Below are 22,167 nucleotides of genomic sequence, written 5' to 3'. Positions count from 1 at the left end.
TTAGACCTCATATTTTCCACGATGTCCTGAATGCCTTGCATAAAAACTTGGTAGGAATCAGAAAGAATCTGTTTGAAATCTTGTTGGAAGTCAGAGAAAGTCTGTTTAAAATCCTCCATGTCTCAAGCAGTAGATTATGGCGCCCCCTAGGAGCTTAACCAGCAAAAGTCATAGATATGAAAGAATTCCAAAATGTGTTTACATAAGTGAAAGTGAGATATGCAGACAGTTCCCCAGGGAAAGTAGAAGCAGAAAACTGAAAGTTCAAAACAGCCGATTCAAAGTGTAGGAAAATGCTAATATCTTCAAATTTAGTGCAAAAATACTAACAGGGAGACAATTATTTACTCTCAATCCTCCTTAATATTTGGATGGAAAACAAAGTCCAAAACTTAAAAATAATTTTTAAAAATAAATTGATCCCCAAAATAACAATAAGCACCAAGAGAACCCACTTCTCCTTGCTGTAGAAAGCCTCTCTTAGGGTATGTGTAGATTTAGAAATGGGGTGGCCAGTCTTAGTGTCCCTTTAAGGCTACAGCACAGCTTGGAAACGGTGATGTCCCAGCCTCCCGGCTAGCTCTTATCAGTCAAGTGCAAATGCTGTTTACAATCTTCTGGCTGCAAGCAGCTGTCCAGAGGACAGATGGGGTGATTCCATGTGTTTTCCTTTTTCCAGAAAAACACTCCTGGGCTTCAGGAAAAACGTGCTTGAGCCAAAAAAAATTGCCGCATTGTCAGTTCTGCCCACTGAGCCTACGGGCACAGCTGTTCAGTCTGCCATGTCACCACTGGAAGTCCTCTAAATGTCTGTTTTGATAATCTGCCAGTTTCATGTAAGTCTAGCTTGTAGCCAATCTTGATTTCTTTTTTCGGCAATGAAACGCATAAACCAAAGAGTTTGGGCACTTTTATGTTACAGTTCTGGTATGGAGTTGTTAGCCATAGAGCATTTAATTGAACAATGAGGACATAATATCCTAGATTATAGTGACAGTTGTGTAAGTACCAAATTATCACTCCTCTTCCTCTCAGAATGCTGCTGAACTCCACAAACAATAAATAAAAATGTGTTTCTTAAGTTATATTTTTTCCTCTGTAAATATGTGTCTACAGATAATCCTTGCTTAATGACTATTCGTTGAGCGACTGTTCAAAGTTATAACAGTGCTGAACGAATGGTAGTTACAGCCGGTCCTTGAAGTTATGGCTGTTGCAGCACCCTCACTGTCAAGTGATCAGAATTTGGGCTCTTGGCAGCCCACCAACGTTTACAACTGCAGCATGCACTTCGACTCCCCCCACCCGCCTATCTCCCCCCATCTCTGCCCTTTTGGCTGCCTTGCACTCCACCTCTTGCCATCCCCCACCACCCTCAGCTGACCTTCACAGTTGTCTTCCTCCAGCTGCTGATGAGGCATGATGCCTGGCAGAGGCAGCTTCTGGCTCTTCATGAGGCTTAGAGCTGTGAGGCCCTTGCAAAGGCTCCCCAAAGCCTTGCGAGGCCACATGGAGGCCTTGTGAGAGCCTCTCAAAGGGTCAGCGCTGCCTTAGCCAGGCGCACCTCAACAGAAGTGGAGGAAGAAGACATCAAAAGTCAGTTGGAGGGGTGAGGGGTGGCAGGGATAGGTGGCTGCTGAATGCAGGTCAGCCAAAAAGGCAAAAATGATGGGGGGAGATAGGCGGCGGGGAGGTGAAGTGGAGGCAAGTATGGCAGGGCAGGAGAAGTGTGAGGTCCTGGCCTAACGACAGTGTGGTCCTGGCCTAACAATTGCAACTGGGACTACTGGAACTGCCATCGCTAACTGGTGCAGTCACATGATGTTTCACCTAAAGACCACATCATTTAGTGATGGAGATTCTGGTCCCAATTAGGGTAATTAAGCAAGAACTACCTGTATGTCTGTCTTTTTCCTACCATTGGCACCATCTCTAGAACCAAAACCATTTGGGGAAGGCTGGTTTGATTTTCACATCACACTAAGTCTTCATGTGGCTGTTTAGCTGTTTGTGTGAATCTATCCCAAGAAATATATCATAGTTACCTATGATTTCATTTGGTCTACCAGCCTTCCCCTTGAATGCTAGTTTTGTCTTCAACATGTGTAGACTTCAATCCCAGAATTCCCCAGCCAGTAACTCCACACATCTTAAAGTTGTTGAGGTTGAGAAACTCTGATCTACAACACAGACTGCTGAAGACAGAACTGTTGTAGATTATGCTTTTTTTTTTCCTGATATGGTAAAACATTTATTCATGAGAGTTCCTTGCTGCATGGAAATATACTTCTCAAAAATGGCATAAGCCCATCTCATATGCATTCCCTCATCAGTTTTATACTTCCAACATCATGAGGTTGACAGAGAACTCTTTTGGATATTCTTTGAGGTTTCCAGTAAATAAGAATCTTTTTTTTTTAATTATTGTGGAATTTTGTGGAATTTAAGATTCATAATGATTGATTTGTTAATGTGAGCTATTCTCTTTTTCCAGAATTTGTGCAAATAACAAGTATCCAGATTAGTGACTCTCTTTTAATTTAATTTGAATTATTTTAATTCCAGTTTTATTTTATAAATAAAAAATAAAACTGTGGAGTTAATATTCAAATCAAATTTCAGTTTATTTTATTTATTTATTTATCAAATTTGTCACCGCCCATCTCCTCTGAGCAGAGGGACTCTGGGCGGTTTACAATATAAAACAAATATATAATAAAATTTCAATATAAAACACACTATAAAACAATTTCACAGAGCTACCAAATATAATAAAATCCAGATGGCTGTGGTCTTATTCAGTCATTGTATAGGAAGGGCACTTCAAGGCACTAGCCAGCCCCAAGTATGACTATTCTCCTCCCTGCCCCAAGCCCAAGGAATCCAAGGAATTCTGTGGCTAGGTCTGCTTTGACTTTGCTGGCTTTCTGGAAAAGACTCTGCTCTTCAACCCTTCTGGCAAGCACACAAGTACTCTGTGTCAAGCCTTGTTGTACCCAGTGTGAATCCTGCCAGGTCTTGTGGTTGCCTGAGTAAATCTTGCCAAGCCTTGTGGTACCCAGTGCGAATCCTGCCAAGTCTTGTTTTTGCCAGAGTGAATCTTGCCAAGCCTTGCTTGGATCCAGTGCGAAAAATCTATCAAGCTTTGCCTTCGCCAGCGCAACCTTGCCAAGCCAAGCCATTACCCTGCTTACCACCATCCTGAATTTCGTGCTGAGCCTGCCATGTGCCAACCAACAACTAACCACTGAACTTGTATCGCACTTACTGTATTAATAAAGGTAATTACTTCACCTTCTGTGTCGAGTCACAGTTCAGAACAGGACATTCTCATAGGAGTGTGAACCCTACTCTAAACTGCGCATGCGAGGGATCTAGGTTGTGTGCTCCTTATGAGAAGTCAGAATCCGACACTTATTTTAGTCCGTGCATGGCCCGCCCATCATTTTATTTACCACTTCCGTCCGCACCTCTTTCTCGCACTGCGCACTTGTCTCAGTCAGTTTTGGTAAGCCCACAAGCTACCTCTAGCCAAAATGAGTAACAAACGTCGTTGGAGAGCTGTTTTGAAAAGAGGGAAAGACCCAATGATGAAACAGCAGAAGACTCTAAGACTGCCAACAAAAAGAAAGCTGCATTTAAAAGAAAATACCAACAGTCTTATTTAAAGTACGGGTTCATTGCAACAGGTGATTCACATTCTCCAAGCCCACTTTGTATAATATGTGGCAAGCAACTATCCAACAAAGCCATGAAACCTTCAAAACTGCTTCGCCACATGGAGACCAAGCACTCTGCATTAAAAGACAAGCCTTTGGAGTTTTTCAAAAGAAAAAAATGTGAACACGAAGAACAGAAGCAATTATTGAAGGCCACCACCTCATCAAATGTGTCTGCACTGAGAACATCATTATTAGTGGCTAACTGCATTGCTAAAGCTAAGAAGCCCTTTACTATTGGTGAAGAGTTGATCCTGCCTGCTGCTAAGGACATTTGCCATGAACTTTTAGGAGAGGCTGCAGTTCAAAAGGTGGCATGTGTTCCTCTTTAAGCTAGCACCATAACTAGATGAATTGATGAAATAGCAGCGGATATTGAGGCACAACTGTTAGAGAGGATTAATGAGTCACCGTGGTATGCAATCCAGGTTGACGAGTCTACCGATGTTGACAACAAGGCAACAATGCTTGTTTTTGTGCGATATATTATTCAGGAGGATGTGCATGAGGATATGTTATGTGCACTTTTGTTGCCAACCAACACCACAGCTGCAGAACTATTCAAGTTTTTGAATGATTACATATCAGGAAAATTGAATTGGTCATTTTGTGTCGGTATATGCACGGATGGTGTGGCTGCCATGACTGGAGGGCTTTCTGGTTTCACTGCTCGGGTCAAGGAGGTCGCTTCTGAATGTGAGTCTACACACTGTGTAGAAATGCTGGCTAGCCAAAAAATATCACCTGATCTTACCAACATCTTGCAGGATGTGATTAAAATTATCAACCACATTGAAGTACATGCCCTTAACTCACGTCTGTTCACACAGCTCTGTGAGGAGATGGACGCAGAGCACACATGTCTTCTCTTATACACAGAAGTGAGATGGCTTTCTAAAGGTAGATCACTGGCCAGAGTTTTTGCATTATGAGAGCCGCTCCAGAGATTTCTTTTAGAAAAACAGTCACCACTGGCAGCACATTTCAGTGACACAGAATGGGTTGCAAAACTTGCTTGCTTGTATGACATATTCAACCTGCTCAACGAACTCAGTCTGTCACTTCAGGGGAGAATGACAACTATGTTCAAGACGGCAGATAAAGTGGCTGCATTCAAAGCCAAACTGGAATTATGGGGGAAACGAATGAACATTGGGATTTTTGACATGTTTCAAACATTAGCAGAGACTTTGAAAGAGACTGAGCTAGGAAAGATCCCAAGCCCAGCAACATGTCACAAATTGAGAAGAGCAAAGAAAATCAAGCTGTCTACTTGAGGGAAGGAATCATGGCTTGTCAAATTACTCAAGCTGGTAGTAAGAGCTATATAAAGAAAACAGCAGTTTGGCTGTTTGTGACAATCAATGTTCTGTGCTTCCCATTCATCAGTTGGGCAGAAAAGCAGTCAGAAGATAAGGAAATTTCCATTTAGCTCAGAAGTAAGTTCAGTGCTCTGTCATATCAGCCAGAAGTCCCACACTAAACTGTAATGTATTTGATTTGTGTTTGGCCTGGTGCAATGTCTGAACTGTTTTGGTTTAGGGTTATATAAGATACAGACCGTTATGGCTTATTGAAACAAATCATGAGTTAGCATGAAATGTATTCCAAGCTAAAACTAATCACTGGCACAAACATTTACTGGATGGAAGCAATATGCTATTATTTGTGGACCTGCAGCAAGGCTGTTCCCAGGTAACTAAGCCCATTTTCCAGGGTAAAACATTTAAAGACGCCTCTCTAATTTTCCATTTTTTAAACTGATTGTTCAGTATGTACTGAGCATGCTCAGTCCCCTTTAGATTCTTGGAGGAAAAAGGTGTCCTTATTTTTAAAATAGTTTTACTTGTATAAACTTTGAAGTTCCCCTAGTGATGCTCTTGTTTCTCAATGCCTATCTTTCACTCTAATCCTGACATTACTCACCACCTGAGTTTGTTCTTAGTCCTGTAAACAACTATGTCAAATAGAATTTAATTGTATAGTTTTTTTAATGTCAGGATGAAGCCAGTTAACTAAATAAAATCTCTGGGACTTTGTTTCCTGATCTCAGATACATATTTAATTCTTGTAAGCATCAGCATCTGAATTAATTTTTTAAAATTTATTTATTACATCTTGTTTTTCATTCAGAAGGTCAAGATAATGTACACAGTGCTCCCTCATTCCATATTTCCCCACAACAGGAACCATCTGAAGTAGCCTGGAGTGAGAGTGACCTATCCAAAGTTCCCAGAGCTCCTGTGGCTAAGACTGGACTTGAGCCTGGGTCCCCCTGGTGCCAATTCAGCTCCTTAACCATACTACCACACCTGCTGTCAGTAACATCAATGCAACCCCCTTGGATCATTTCCAAGCCATTCCAAAGAATCTCAGGCTGTAACCTAGTCACTTGCAGACTTAACAAATTCCCAAACAGCCGTGCTCATCTCCAAACTACCTCATTTAATGACGCTATTCTAATTTTTCATTTTTTAAATGAATAGTTCTGTGTGTACTGAGCATACTCAGTCGTTATTGGAGTCTTGAGGAAAAAGGAATCTATGCTAATTTTTAAATTTGTTTTACTTGTATAACCTTTGAATTTTCCCCAGTGACACTCTTGTTTCTTAGGGTCTCTGTTTCTACTCCAGTTCTGACATTAGTCACCACCTGAGTCTGTTGCAGACAATTGTGACTTGTGTCAGATAGGATTTATGTTAGTAGGGAGCTACTTACTTAGATAAAAGGAGTTTGTTTCCTGATTTGACATTTAATGCCTTCAAGCATTTGAGTTAAATGAAGTCAGCCATATTACCTTAGTGTCAGTATATGTCCAGGTATTTCTCTAGTAGGCTCTCCTGTGCAGCAGTTTTGAACATTTCATTATTAAAAACTTTGAAACTTAGGCTAACTACAGTTTGTTCTCAAAACACATACTTCTTGTACTTCATTAGTATCGCTACAGAAAAACTCTGGGGAAACTCAGTTTAGCTTGATTGGTTCTTTTTCCTTTTCCTATATGTCACAGAAAGAATATATTTCAGGCATTCCTCAGCTCCTTATGCTAGAATGTCTGCCTTCTTACAGTTCCTAAACCAATTAAAAAAACCCTGAAACCTGGATTACAGGTAGTGCTCTTTTACCAACCACAATTGGGACTGGCAACTCCATCGCTAAGCGGCACGGTTAAGCGTCATGTCACATGACCGTGACTTGCAACTTCCTGCTGGCTTCCCCATTGACTTTGCTTGTCAGAAGCTGGCTGTGAAGGTCACAAGTGGTGATCATGTGACTCTGGGATGCTGCAACTGTCATAAATGCACGCTGGTTGCAAAGCATCCAAATTGCAATCACATGACCACACGGACACTGCCACAGCTGGAACTTTGAGCACCGTCGTAGCTTCAAATGGTCACTAAATGAGTGGTTGGTAAATGAACACTAGTACCTGTATAGAATTCATGACAGGTACTGACACAACTGCCTTATCCTGTTTACTTCTGAAGTGCTATAGCATAAGTATTTGTGTACAAGATTGGTCTTTTCTTTAAAAATGCACAAAACATTCAGGTCAGATAATCTCAGTATAGACTATGTAGTTGTTTACTGATATTTCCCTTTATGCTCTGTTTGTGTGTGTGTGTATTCAATATTTTGCTCTCTGCTGGAGAATAGCTGAAGTTCTGCTGCTGCCCTAGAACCTCTTTATATATTGGTTTTGGTGGAGTTGTTCTTTTCTGATTCTTTACTTTTGTTTTCCAAACATTGTGAGATAATATCAACATTGATACTGTGATATCCTAATTTTTAAAAATGCCCACTATTCCTCTCCTGCAAAAAGTATAACCCTAGTAATTTTTCTCATATATAAAGCAGCAAAATAATACCAGGCATTTAACAAAACATCAGAAGTAGTTATATAATACAACTTTTCAACAAGGAAGTGCATAAGTTGGCAAAATTACTGTGGGTGTCTGACTATACTGTATTAGGGAAGCCAGATAATTCTTTAATGTGGGCCCACTTAACATCTCATTGTTTATTTAAGGAAATTCTAACACGTTAACTCCCCATGACTTACCAAACTTGAAACATTAGCTGAAACATACTTTTAATGAAGATGAAAGGAAGGAAACTGATGTATGATACTTTGAAAGCTTTTTTCATTCTGAGTGTGCGTATTTTATGTCCTTTAATATTTTGTTTTGAATCAATTATAAAAGATGGCAATTTTTCACTATTTTTTATCCTTAGAAAATGTCCCATTTGAAAATCCAATAATGTAATGAATGTGAGCTAGACAGTCAATCTAATGCCAGTCAGAACTGAAAATTTTATAGCTGACAATCCCTAGGAAAAATATGTGTAAATAAATAAATTTTATTTATCTACACATATTAATGTACTGCCCAACTCCCAAGTTTTTTCTTAATATTAGCAAATGTAAGACTCCTTTGCATCAAGCTCAACCCCTGAGATGTTCATGCAATTTTCTTGGAGACATTTTGAGAGTGATTGGGCATTGCCTTCTTCAGGTTTTTTTTTTCCCCCCAAGTTCCCAGTCTAGTCTATAGCTCAGGGATTTCCTGATGATAAGTAAATGCACTGTAATAATAAGTGTCATCTGAAATGTATTTATATAATTCCCCCTTCTTTCAAATAAGGACAACAGAAATAATAATAAAATAAAAGTTCAGCATAATGTAAAATGCAGCAAACTGGCCTGAACTGAAGGCTTTCAAGCTTGGGTTGCTTATTTTCTACTGTAACTTTTATTACTGATTTTTTTTAGGTGTTTTAAGTTTTATGAAACATAAAATTATTTGAAGCAAAATATACAAAAGATTAGGGAAAGTACCAATATCGGCGTGGTAATGAACATAATGTTATTAATAATCAGAATAAATGGATATGAAAAGCAGGATGAGTTCCTTCTGAAAATGGAAATCTTCTGCAAGATTTGGGGGGGAAAGATTAACATTTGAATTGGATTATCTCTCAGGAAAAAAGGAATATTGAACATTGGTCTTTCTCTAACTCTGAAGAATCTTACTCCTTGTTCCAGGCTTAAAGCCAATGAAAAGCGCAAGAGATTGTGACTTTGATATGCATTTTGGATGTGTAGCATTAAGTCTGAGACAAGTCATTGCTCTTTAGGGGAGAGTCAGCCTAATAACCACACATTTTTGGTTGACCAGGCAAATTTTGTCAACTCTTGATAATAAATGTTGACCAAAAAATGTATAAATAAGATGAGGCAAAATATACAGATGGAGCTTTTGCTGTTAATTCTAGGGATTTATTATTACCAACATTTATAGGTGAATTCTTTATGTTTCATACTTTTTGTTGTTTCATTTGTCACTACCAGCTGTACCCCTTCAAATTATTATGTCATCTGTGAACACAGAGAATCCCAAACTGTATAAGCATCCCAAACTGCAGAAACTTCCTTAGATTTTTGCAAACTTTAGAACCATTTGTTGTCATGTATTCCTAGATCTTCCTCACAAACATGTGAAAACCAATACAAGGAATAGTACTATGGATGCCATTGGATTGACCCCCTTTCCCCATATTCTCTTATCTTATAGGAGAATTTTCTTTTTATGTTGTGTTGTGTTGTGTTGTGTTGTGTTGTGTTATGTTATGTTATGTTAGTAATTTTTTGAGGTGGTATAAAAGTAAGTTCAGTTTCTTAATTTTAAATCTTTTGCACTCTGAATTACTTAAGTATCCTTTGGCAACCCTTTTCATGAAGCAAATGTTATTGGAGACAACACCATAATCAGAGAGAGATTATACAGATAGATTAGATCGATAGATTTAGCTGTATTGTTACGCATGCATAATCCAGGCATCTTAGATAAATAAAATTTCTCTTGGTTGCTGAATCATCAATTCAGTCTCTGTGAACTATTTTTTTTCGATATTCAGAAATTTTGAAAATCTGCCTTTCCTTCACCAAAGGAATGGAATACCGCTTTAAAGAAATTATCTGAATTTGTTGTCAAAACTATTTACAAAGAGGAGATTTATTCTCTTTTTAAACCTAAATTGTCTTGAATTTTAACTTTGTTTTTATTGTAAACTGCCCAGACTCCCTCCTTTGGGGGGGGAGATGGGCGGTGATAAAAATTTGATTGATAGATAGATAGATAGATAAGATAGATGGAATTTCAGCACCTGGACAGTTCAGATACAATGTTTAACCAAACAAAATGTGTCTGTCTTTTGCAAAAACAGATAACGTTTCTCTTGATATTGGTACAGTAGTATTGACTAATGCACGTGATGAATAAACTGATATTTATTGTATAGATAAGCATAAGGTTATGTAATAAAACGGAGATGCAAATGGAAAACACAATTATTCCTTCAGTTCAGTTACATACCCTCTGACAGAGCACCTCAGAATTCATTAAAAAGTGCTGATCTATTACATTTTCTTGTAGGAATTATCTCAAAACACAGCAACAATAAGCTTTTGGTTATATGTAAGAGGAGCTTTCCATGTCAAAACTGCACAGATGTGTTGCTCCAAATAATCCTATGGAAATCAGCTGTAGAAGAAAACATCTTGAAATGCAGAAGATGTTGAGAATTGTGATTATAAAGTTATGGTTCTCTCTGCTGTAGATACATAGGATGAAGTATATGAAGAAGGTTTGGCTTTTGTCACTTGACAAGTATTATGAGGCCAGGGTCCTAATATTTATACCAAATTAGTCAATCCTGAGGCTAAATTTTATCTGCTAATTGTAAGAGCCAGTGTTACAGTTGTTATTTTATATTGCTAAAGGAGGCTCAAAGATCTGAAATAACAATCTAAAGTATTCTAGCCTGCATTCTCATGGTACTTAATCATATAATGCTAAGGAGGAAAAAATAATGTTGAAGAAGATACAGCTTATGTGAGAGTTTTCTAAAGTACAGTAACTTTTTAAAAGTTTTCCCTGGAATATTTCTCTAGTGTTTTGAGTTTAGTTTGCCTTGTAAAATGAAACATGCAAACTATAGTATTTTTGATATTTTTAGTGATGGATAGATGAAATGCAAAGATTCTAGATTTGTTTAAGTAGGAGATGTTTTCTTTTCTAAAATATAAGGAAGAATTGAAAATTGTGGTTGAATTGAATTTTAAGCAATACTCTATGTGAAAATCATATATTAGAATAGATTAGACAGTTGCTTGTTGAAATAAGTTATTTGACAAAAACGGATAAATATGCTTAGAATTTGAACAGTTGTTCGTTCAGGGGGAGAAGCTTCTGCTATAAGCTGAAAATTTATGTAGTACTTACTCTAATGACCCTGAAATTGGCAATGCTAATATACTGAGAAACTGACATAAATATTATACCATTATTATAACAAGATTAAGTGGACTACAAAATTCTCATTGCTAGTCTGTTTCACGTAAAAATAAATATTGTGTGGGTAGTATATAGACGTAAAAGGTGAGAGATTATCTCTGTTATATTATGAGTATTTCTTGTAGATAAGCACAACTGAATGTACTTAACTTTCAGAGATCAGAAAATAGTCTGTTGTTCAGAAAGAAAAGGAAACTCTGAATTTTGTTTGAACCTGATTTCTTAATTAACATTGTTGTAATTACATAGTACAGATTCACTGCACTTGATTATATGAAGTTGGTTTCCATTACTTCTACAAAAGCTTATGTCTTATGAGTTGACAGAGTTCAATCCTCATTTATTATCTGTAAAAAGGAAATCAGTTTTTTATTTATTTTACTTAGTGTACATGAATGATTTTGGATTAAATTATACTTCTGGAGGACTGGATTGTACTCTACAGGAACTCCTTTATGTAGAAAAGTGATTCTGATACGTTCCGTGGTATATCAACATTCTAACAATAATTAGAAATGTAAAATTTTATTAATACATGTTTAAATATATATGAGATTGGGGAATTAGTTTTATTTTAAAGTTTAATAATTCTTATAAAACAGGTTTTATTTGCTTTTTTCCAGAGGAAATAAAAACAGAAACTGGAAAACAAAGGTAATTTTTTCATATTAAGTTTATGAGATGATTATAAGCACAAACATCTGACTTCATATGGAGATTAGGTCTGCCATTCATTCTACTTTTTAAGGAGAAGGATTCACAAACTACCTTTTCAGCACTAGATTATCATGTCTGAAGTACAGACACTTCATGAGACAGGCCTGGTCTAGTTAATACATGAACATTAATCCATAATATAATTTTTCTGGTTTGGTATGATATGCATGCCAATCCATAATAGCTTAGATTATATGGCTTCTTTCACAAACCATGGTTAAAAGTCCTGGGTTAGTTTATATATGAGTTTTGCTGTAAGTTAATTGAACCAATCCAGTTCTGTAAAAACACAAGAAAAATATTTAAAATTTCAGATCATATAATTTCTAAGAGCCTTGGCTTCAGATTAGTTAGGAAAAATGATCAAGTATGTCAGCTTTGAATGTCCTAGTTAAGAAGCACATAATGTTTGAACACATTTTCCATTTTTCTACAAAAAATGAAGCAGGGTTAAAAACAAAGGGATAATGCAGCCCTTCCCTACCCAGCCACCAGAAAATCACCTAAGAAAGGAGATGCTTTCTTTAAGGGTCTCTCTAATGAAGGAAATCTTGTATTGACCTGATTCATTTCTTTCCTTTATAAAGTTATAAAGTTACTTAAGACAAATGAGTCTCCTAATGCCTGTAGGTATTGATCATCAAGAAAATCATCATTATTTCTGCAGTGAACTGAATTCTTCATCCCATTCATTTTTACATGTGTCCTGAACATATGAAATGGCATTCTACTTTTTAAGGAGGATTTACAATTTTATTAATTTTGTACTATGTCATAAATATTAATACAATACACATTTAATTTGAAGTTAAAAGGCATTTGTATATTTCTCTTTATCAGTATTCCAAAGCCAGAAGCTCTCCCTTATTCACATCATTCAACACAACAATTCAGCTATGTAGCTGGCTGTAACTAATGTTAGATAATCCTCAGTAAATCCTTAGTAAAATCTGTTTCTCTATTTGTGCAAAACATTGCATTTACTTATGTCAGTGATTGAAGTATCAGTTTTAATAAGATAAATGTTTTACAGTTTAAAAGTACAACTGAACATAAAGCAAGCATCATACGCCATAGCTATTTCTGTGTTCATATTTAACTCATTTATTTTATTGCCATTTTATTTAGTCCACCTCATGGAGAAACAAAACCTGGTTCAGGCACTCTTCCACCAGTGAAATCAAAGACCAGCTTTATTGAGGCAGACAAGTACTTCTTACCATTTGAATTGGCATGCCAATCCAAGTGTCCCAGAATTGTTAGTACGTCGTTAGATTGTTTGCAGGTCTGTATGGATCTATATTTCATGAAATATATGTTATTAAATTATTGCCTATTTTTCATGTTCTTTTAATTTTTTTTTATCCAGTTATCAATGTAAAAAAAATCTGATTTAATTCTATAAAAATTAAATTTGGAGAAAAAAGATATTTTTGTCAATTTTTAAAAAATATATATTTTTGAGAATTGAGTGGTATAGTTGGGATCTGTAAAGGTAATGGTCTACTTCACGGTGAAGCAATACTTTTAAGTGTAGTAAACAACCTTTTTTATCCCCATACATGATAGTGACTTTATGGTTTGTGATCATTATAGTTTTACTGTGATGTCAAAAATCAGGTAAATTATTATTTGTTAATCATAATTTTGTTAATCACATTAGCTAGTTTTAGGAACCCATTTCAATCCAAAACATTAATATGCCCTAATTCAATTGTCTGAAAAAGGTGATTGCTGTGAGAGAAGAAAATACACCAAGGTCCTACTTATTCCTAAATGGCTCTAATTTTTTTATTTAAAATGTGAAACTTACTATGATATTTAGATGATGATTTCCCTGGCTGCAAATGATAATTTGTAATATATTGGCTTTGCTTGTTCACTGTTGTTCATTTGCTTTACTCCCAGAAACTTATAGCCTATGGGCATTTGACTGGTAATGCTCCAGATAGTACTGCTCCTGGGAAAAAATTGATCGATAGAATTATTGAAACAATATGTGGCTGCTTCCAGGGTCCACAGACAGATGAAGGTGTTCAACTACAAATTATAAAGGTAATTTGGCATTAACGTGTAGCAGACTTTAAATACACTAAGCAAGAGCAGAAGTTAAAATTGTAGATAAGCAATTGTACTTTATTAAATATGACAGGTTATTTCTCCATGGTTATTCTTGATTTCTCAAAAACAATTTACAGTGAACAGAAATTATGAGTCTAACAAATACTTTTCATCCATATCTAAAACCTTCAATATTTTATACTGAATGTGAACCAGCAGAAAATTGGCTCACTGATAACTCTATCCTAAGCAATCACCTGGTTGGAAGATAAGGAAACTAGTTATAAAAATCTGTCTTGCTTTCTCAACAGGTGATTAAGGCATTTGACATTAATGGCATTTGTCATATGCTCAAATTAGGAATCTCACATAAGGGGCAAAAAAAGATAATGAGATTCCCAATTATAGTTCAAGTATAAGAATTAATCAGGTGTCCATAGAAAAGTTTCTTAAGTGGAAGCTTTAACTGTACTTTATAATTTTGTAATGAGGGCCACTAGAATGTTCTGATGAGCTAGTCACAGTTCCATAACTGCCTTTGAGAACCTGGTTCAACATAGAAATAATATCTAACTAATTTTGAATTGCAAGTAGACAAGCCCATAAGATATTTACCAAAGTTCCTTCAAATTTATAAAATCCCCAGCATAAAAATAATGAGAACCAACCTTTTAAACATTCCCTGAGGGGCCAATAGATTCTAAAGACAATTTTTCTCAAACCAGCTGAATTTTTAAGCCATAAGAAATATATCTTCTATTTTTTAAAAACCTGGCGCCACTGAGTGAGTATTATAGAATACTCTACTATTCCAAATCTCTTGGATATTATCCAAATTATTTTTTATTTTGTTTTAAAATTTTGATAGTAAGAAATTATTGGTTTAGTTTCCATAAAAGCCATCTCCTTTAAAACTGGTGTTTCCGAGGCTGCACAGGCATGACAGCTGACTAAAAGAGATAATATTTTAACTGTATGTATTGCCATTCAGCCTTTCTTAAGCAAATTATATTCCTTTTGTAGAATTTTGAAGATGTTAGAAGTATTTTTACATAAAAACTGATTTACAGTATTGATTCCATTATGTGCCCACGTTTTCCACATTTCTGTGATTTTTTAAGTTTCATGTAGGATTTTTATTTTTTTACTTATTATTCATTAATCTCTATTCAGTTATCTAATTTATCTAATAGTATCTTGACATAAAGTTTAGCAGAAATATCCAGAACGTTGATTGGTCAATAATTATTGGGTTCTTGTTTATCTACCTTTCTATCATCTATCTAAACATACATGCACATGCACATGCACACACACACCCAAAATTATACCCAAACTCTAACTCTAGGCCTCTGGATAAATTTTCATTATGTTAATATAAGTAAACCAGCTGATAATAACATTTGTATACCTCTGCAGGGGTTATATCAAATCAAATTGAAATTTTATTTACAGTCCAAGAGTAAACACAAGAAAAAGACCAACAATACAATAACTATAAAAAGGAGCCTTAAAAAATTGCAAGAAAATTCTGAAACAATTAACAGCTAACAATTAATACATAACACGACGGAGGAACCAAACAACTTCTAACCACAATACCTATTGATTAAAAAAAATTGCAACCTTCTTAAAGGTTTCTGAACAGTGGTCACCTCCAAGAAAAGGGTAATGGCCTCCTAGTCACAAGGGCAATTACAGTTCTTAACAATTGGAAGTATTAACTTTGATCATCATTGGGTGTACAAGGGACATTTTAATAGCATATGTGGGACAGATTCTTGTTACCTACCTCTAATAGTTTGTGCTTCCTATTCAGGCTATGGTAAATAGTCTATTATGGTCATATCTTCATATGGACCCTTGTTAAACTGGCACCCATGAAGTACAATGATTTTAAAAGGTCATTAAATGTTTACTTACTGACCCACTGACTTCCCAGGTTGTACCAATGATTTTACTGAAATGTGAAATTCATGCCTCCAAAGGATTCTTAATTTTAGTAAGAGGTGTATAACTACCTATTCTAGATCTAACTAGTTCCCAGAAATGGGTTTCCTCCTTTACAGCACAATCAAGACCCTCCACTGTAATTCAACAAATGCTTTCTTCTTTTAACTTTTTAAAAAATAATCTGATAGACTTTTAATTAAATTTTCTAATACTCTTGGAATCTTAACTGGATATGAAATGTGTGCACCAGATCTTTACTTCTCAGTTTATAGCCTTGATCAAACTCTTAAATTATAGGCTTATTGTTTATAAGGATTCACATGGGTTAATACTGATTTCAAGTGGACACAACCTGAATATAATGATTTATTATATTTACATCAGATTATATGGCCTGGTATCTTAATACCGACTTTTGAGGACAAGTAAAATAATTCAATATAAACTCCATAACTTAGATGTATTTCATCCTTTTCCTACAAATATATTACCATATGTAGAAAGCCTAATTTAAATACATTATGGATTTTGGTAAACAAGACATTTCTACACAGCTCCTATCTCCTTTAAAGTTTTTTGTTCCTGCAGATTGGGATACATAATATGATACTGGCATATTAACTCTATACATTGTATGTACTTATACGGATCACCATTACACAGTATGTTCATGGATTTGAGCATGTGGCAATTACACATAAAAGACCTGGGAAATATGTGTACAGGATTTCTGAGTTAATAATTGTAGCTCTAACTTTTAAATAAATATAATATATTTTAGGCTCTACTAACAGCAGTAACATCTCAACACATAGAGATACATGAAGGGACCGTGTTGCAAGCTGTGAGAACATGCTACAATATCTACCTTGCAAGCAAAAATCTCATAAATCAAACCACAGCCAAGGCCACTCTCACACAAATGTTGAATGTAATATTTGCACGTATGGAAAACCAAGCGGTAAGTATATTTATTTCTGTATAAAGAGTTGTTCCAAATGCCTCTTTCAGCTCTAGAAACGGCAAGCATTTAGATTTAGCTTGCCAACTGAATTGTGCAAGGGGTATAAGGGAGAAACTCTGTAACATCCCATTCCAACCCTACTGGGAATGTTCCAGTGTTGGAACAAGCCTTTCCAAAAACATTGGAAATCATTTGATCAAATATGAAGAAATCCAAAAACGCTCTGTCTTTGGCTTTGACCTTAAAACAATCGAATACCCATTTGTCAGACATTACTTTCTTTTGTTTCATACAGAAATCATTGAGGGACTAAAGGATTGGGCCTGAGGAAGTGGACAGGGTCCTTATGACTGTGAGCTTGGCCACCTGCTCCTTAGATCCATGCTCCTCCTGGCTAGCAAAGGCTGCCCAGGAGGTGTCATGTGGGTGGGTTCTAGCAGTAGTGAATTCTTCCTTGAAAGAGGGATTTGGTTCACCCCCTCCTCAAGAAGCCATTGCTGGATCCACCATACTGGACAATTTTCATCCAGTGTCACCTTTTTTAGGGAAGGTTGTGGAGAAGATGGTCACACAGCAGCTTCAGTGAATCCTGGATGAAGCGGATCATCTGGATCCCTTTCAGTCAGTATTCAGGCCTGGATACAGGATGGAAACGGGATTGGATATGATTTTGGATAATCTGGCGGGAGCGGGATGGGGTTAGTGCATCCATCCTTGCTCTACTTGACCTCTTTGTGGTCTTCGATGCCATCAGTCATGGTATCCTTCTGGATCGGCTCTGTGGAGTGGGAGTCAGCACTGTATTGTGTTGGATTCTCTTCCTGCCGGGCTGGTACCAGTTGGTGTTGATCGGGAGTGAGAGATCCCATCCTCGACCCCTGCTCTGTGGGGTTCCACACTCTCTCCACTCCTGTTTAACATCAACATGAAGCCATTGGGTGAGATCATCCTCCACCATGGGTTGAGGTATCATCAGTATGCTGATCAATTGTATATCTCCACCCCTGGTGAACTAAGCAATGCTGTTCATGTCCTGTCTTGGTGCCTGGAGGCTGTGGGGGTCTGGATGGGGAACAATATTTAAAGCCCTACATGGCATGGGGCCAGGATATTTGAGGGACCACCTCTTCCCAATTACATCTACCCATCCCATCAGGGCAGGGAGGAAGGACATGTTACAGTTCCATCTGCTAAGGAGTTCCATCTGACAGGACCCAGGAGGCGAGCCTTTTCTGCTGTAGCACCCGCCCTTTGGAACATCATCCCCCCCGAGGTGAGATTAGCCCCGACCCTATTGGCCTTCCAGAGATCTCTCAGGACAGGTTTTTCCAGCAGTCCTGGGGATCCTTGAGAACAGGGAGCCTGTGAGATGGCTTTATTATGTATAAGTTTTTAAACACTCTCCAGTGTTTTATACATGTTACTTGTTTTTTTATGGTTATTTTAAGATGCATTTGTTACTGTTTTCTTTTTACTGTACACCACCCAGAGTCACATTCGTGAGATGGGCAGCTAGATAGATAGATAGTCAGAAGATTTATTATTTCATAATTAAATATAAATAGAGTTAACATGATTGAACCATGAGAAAAATTAAAACTAATTCTAAACTTACATTGTGTACACTGTTTTTCAGGGAAAGGACAATTCTTACTTTCCAAATAGTATGCTGAGAGTTGTGATCATAAAGTGGGTAGATTCAGGTCACAAACTAAATTGTATTTAATTAAAATAATTAAATAAACCTAATTGCATTCTTCATATATTTAAAAAAGAATCTTGTGTCACAATAAAATTACAACTCTGTGGCAACTGTTGAAGGGGCTCCAAGTAGGTAAAATAGTATCATGTTTGTATATAATAATAACATGTATTCATTAATAATGTACTTTATTTTTGCATACAAAAAATACAATTTGTTCATAGCTTCAAGAAGCCAAGCAAATGGAGAAAGAGAGACATCGGCAGCAGCATCACCTGCAGCAATCTCCTTTAAGCCATCATGAGCCTGAATCACCTCAATTAAGGCATCTATCAGAGGAGACTGTTGACCAGTTATCCCAGGATCATGAAGGGGATTTGGAGCATCATACAAATGATGTGGACAAAAGCCTTCAAGAAGATACTGAAGTGGAAAATGGGTCTGATATTTCCAGTGCAGAAAATGAACAAACTGAAGCTGTCCAAGCAACAGCAGCAGAAAGTAATAATGGACGGATTAATCAGAATGGGATGGTGGAGGGCATGTTGTCATCTTATTGTCATATTGTCTTAAGATAGAGATGGCAGTCTTTTTTCCAGTTAGGAGTTACACTTTGCTTTTTGCTTGTTTGTTGCCTCTGAAGATGCAGGTGTTATACCCTGTGATGTCTGGAGAAAAGGTTCAGGTGATTTTGAGGAGTAACATGGAGGCTTTTTAGAGGCTTAACAATCCTATTTTGCATTAAAATACCAATAAGCATGCTGCTGCTAATTGGTAATTATATATTTATAAATATCAATATAATTATATTTCACTACTGTGATTTTGAGGTGCTCTGTGGGCTACAAAAAATTGAGCTGGGTGGACCACGTGTTACAATGAGTTGCCTTTTTCTATAAAAAGGACTAATAATTTCAGTTGGCTAAAAACAACATACAGTTATCAGCAGGCCTTGATATTAGGGTTATGATTTTTTTTTTATAAACTTTATAGTAACTTCATAATTTTTTCTGAAGTATATTTGCTAGAAGCTCAGAGATAATAAATGCTATGAACAATCATAAAATAATAATGTGTTTAAAGAGCATTTATAGTTTAGAAGTATAATGTTGAGCAGACTGGATTTCTGATAATTTTGAATAATACATTTCCTGTTTTTCTTTTATAGCTCTAACTAAAAATGATGCAGGGTCATATGATGGAGAAAGTAATCAATGTGAAGAAACAGCTCAGGATGTTGTACAGAGTATAGTCCAGGAAATGGTGAACATAGTAGTAAGAGGTAGCATACTTTCATTAAACCATATTGCTAAATTGAGATAGGAATTATAGGAACTTTATAGGAGGAGTTGATGGTAAAGTTTTGTTTGTAGTAATGTGGAAAGAAAATATTAAAGCAATAATTTTCTGGTTAACTTTTTAAAAAACATAGATGCACACTGGGCTGCTTCAACCCCCAGAAGCAGTCAGTGCAGTTCAAAGGGCTGCGAGGGATCACTTTTCACCAGAAGAGGACACTGAATTTCTTTTCCTTTGTTGGAACAGAAGGGGGAGCCTCATGGCATTTCTTTTTTTCCCAGAGAAGGAGATGAAGATCATTGGTGATAGAGTAAAAATGGATGTATTGTTTGTTTACAGTTAATAAAAATTTTGATAAAACTATGTCTTATAAGATTGAGGTAGATATATTAAGATCAGCCTTGAGAGCTGCTGTTAATTTATCTTTGATCAATTACTGATTCCTTGCACATTTCTGATACCATTATGATAAAGTAAAATTAAAGAAATACAGTGAGTGGCAATTGAAGCTTCTAACAGACATGAAAATATAATTTTATTATCTGTTTCCTAGCTGACCTGGAGCTTATTCTGCTAAGGCAAGCAGGAAACAGTATGAAGCGAGATGTGTTTCAAAAACTTAAAGGAAGGTTGAATAATATTTAAGCCTGGTTTGAGTTAACAGGATTTGAGAATTTGCTACTTTTTTTTTTCATTACCAAGTTTTTCTGTTATGTGTAAGCCTTTTCACAGCAGCTTCTGCCCTAAAATAGACGTGTGTAAATTCAGGCACTTTATGAAAATGTTTGGTTGAATCTGTGAAAATATTACTGTTTGGATTCTGGTTTGGCATAAAGCTAAAAATGAAGCATTTATTGTAAAAACTTCTATGAATAATCTACAAGTTGACTGTTATTCACCAAAAGGATGTTATAAAATAGTCCTAGACAATTTGTCTTGATATCCTAGATATAGCTAAATGTATTTTGATCTTTATCATCATGCTTCTGTTGCCAGTTGCTCTAGTGAACAATCATGACTTTGATGTAGAATATTTATTGTCTTTACACTAATTTGTAAAGAAATGCTGAACAAAAAATGCTGAAAATCTAATATGACACCAACAATAGCACAGTGATAATACTCAGAATTCATTTGTGGCAATATACATTGAATAGTTTTGTTTGAAATATTAGCCCAATATATAGTACTTCTAATTAGTATAACCAATTACTTTTAAGTGCCATAGTTTTATTGTATGCCATGATTCTTTTTTCTTTTAGATATTGGTGAGATATCTGCTGAAAAGGTTCCGGTTGATGGACCAATAGGTACTTCAGAGGATGGTAGTGATAGTGAAAACATCCAGGCAAATGGAATTCCTGGGACGCCTATTTCTGTTGTTTATACACCATCATTACCTGATGACAGATTATCCGTCTCTTCCAATGATACTCAGGTACAAGAATTAATGGTATACAATATGTTTAGAAAATGTGGGGAACTATAGTTTTAAACTGATTTGGGGATATTTACAGTCAACTGATGTACATACATAGCTTGTATAATATGTAAACGAAGTTTGCATAAGGCAGCATCTTTTGTGCAGGTGCTTTGATTTGGAATTGTTTATGTGAATCAATAGAAACATAGGACACAGACTATTTATATGCTGTAGGCCAATATTATATATGATATTGCAGCAGAACCCCACAGTTTTGATATTTTTTACTTTCACAGCAGTTTCAAAAGATTCATGTACATGAATGAACATTTGTACCTTTCTGTACTTTTATGACTTCCTTTGTGCTTGGCATATGGATTTAAAACTCTGTATGAAAGTCATTGCTGCTTATTAATTCAAAAACATATATTCCAAATGCATATATTTAGCAGGGTTGCTCTTTCCTTTCAGTTATGTTTTGCTAGTGTATGGTATAAGTATTTATGTTGCTTTCACTGGAGCTAATGCCTTTTGCACTAATAACTGGCAAACATTTGCTTTCACAGTTGTTTGGTACATGTGTAAAATGCAGTCATTGTATTGTTTGAAAATCTGTTCATATTCTGGGTGTGTGATTTCTAAAATAAATATTCTATCCATTAGTACATTATGACAGATGCTCTGTGCTCAGGGTCATTTTAGGATAGATAATTGTCAGGTTTCTTCCAAGAACAAATACAGTACTAGCAGAGCAAGCGGAACAATGCCTTGGGAAATGCTCATACTATCCTTATAACAGATTTATTTTAATAGAAGACTGAATAGTTTAAAAATCAGTTCATGTGATGAAAGGTAGCATGAAATGTTACCTTCAGTAGTTACATATATGTGTGGAACTCTGTTAAAGGCTCTGATTTTGTGCCCTATTACACTTATATATGTCTGCTTCTCTGTGTATATAAATAATTAAG

General features: G+C 36.1%; 1 protein-coding gene across 3 annotated transcripts in view; it reads left to right on the top strand.

Annotated features, from left to right (window-relative positions):
• ARFGEF1 (ADP ribosylation factor guanine nucleotide exchange factor 1) overlaps nucleotides 1–22,167 on the top strand; it is a 78,450-nt gene that overhangs the window by 12,557 nt on the left and 43,726 nt on the right. For 2 of the 3 annotated variants that reach the window (XR_010067658.1, XM_063299370.1), the window contains exons 2-8: nucleotides 11,701–11,731; nucleotides 12,923–13,079; nucleotides 13,703–13,849; nucleotides 16,590–16,769; nucleotides 18,699–18,975; nucleotides 19,643–19,756; nucleotides 21,036–21,211. Coding sequence is in view for 2 of the 3 variants with exons in the window: in XM_063299370.1 (XP_063155440.1) it covers nucleotides 11,701–11,731; nucleotides 12,923–13,079; nucleotides 13,703–13,849; nucleotides 16,590–16,769; nucleotides 18,699–18,975; nucleotides 19,643–19,756; nucleotides 21,036–21,211 (1,082 nt within the window). In the remaining variant the exon portion in view is untranslated. Of the gene's footprint in view, nucleotides 1–11,700; nucleotides 11,732–12,922; nucleotides 13,080–13,702; nucleotides 13,850–16,589; nucleotides 16,770–17,956; nucleotides 18,046–18,698; nucleotides 18,976–19,642; nucleotides 19,757–21,035; nucleotides 21,212–22,167 lie in introns of those variants that run through there. The other variant, XM_063299371.1, reaches the window with a different exon arrangement.

This window comes from Candoia aspera, chromosome 3 (assembly GCF_035149785.1).
Source record: "Candoia aspera isolate rCanAsp1 chromosome 3, rCanAsp1.hap2, whole genome shotgun sequence".
Lineage (NCBI taxonomy): Eukaryota > Metazoa > Chordata > Lepidosauria > Squamata > Boidae > Candoia > Candoia aspera.
Note: the sequence above shows the minus strand (reverse complement) of the source record. Positions and strands in the feature narration are given on the sequence as shown.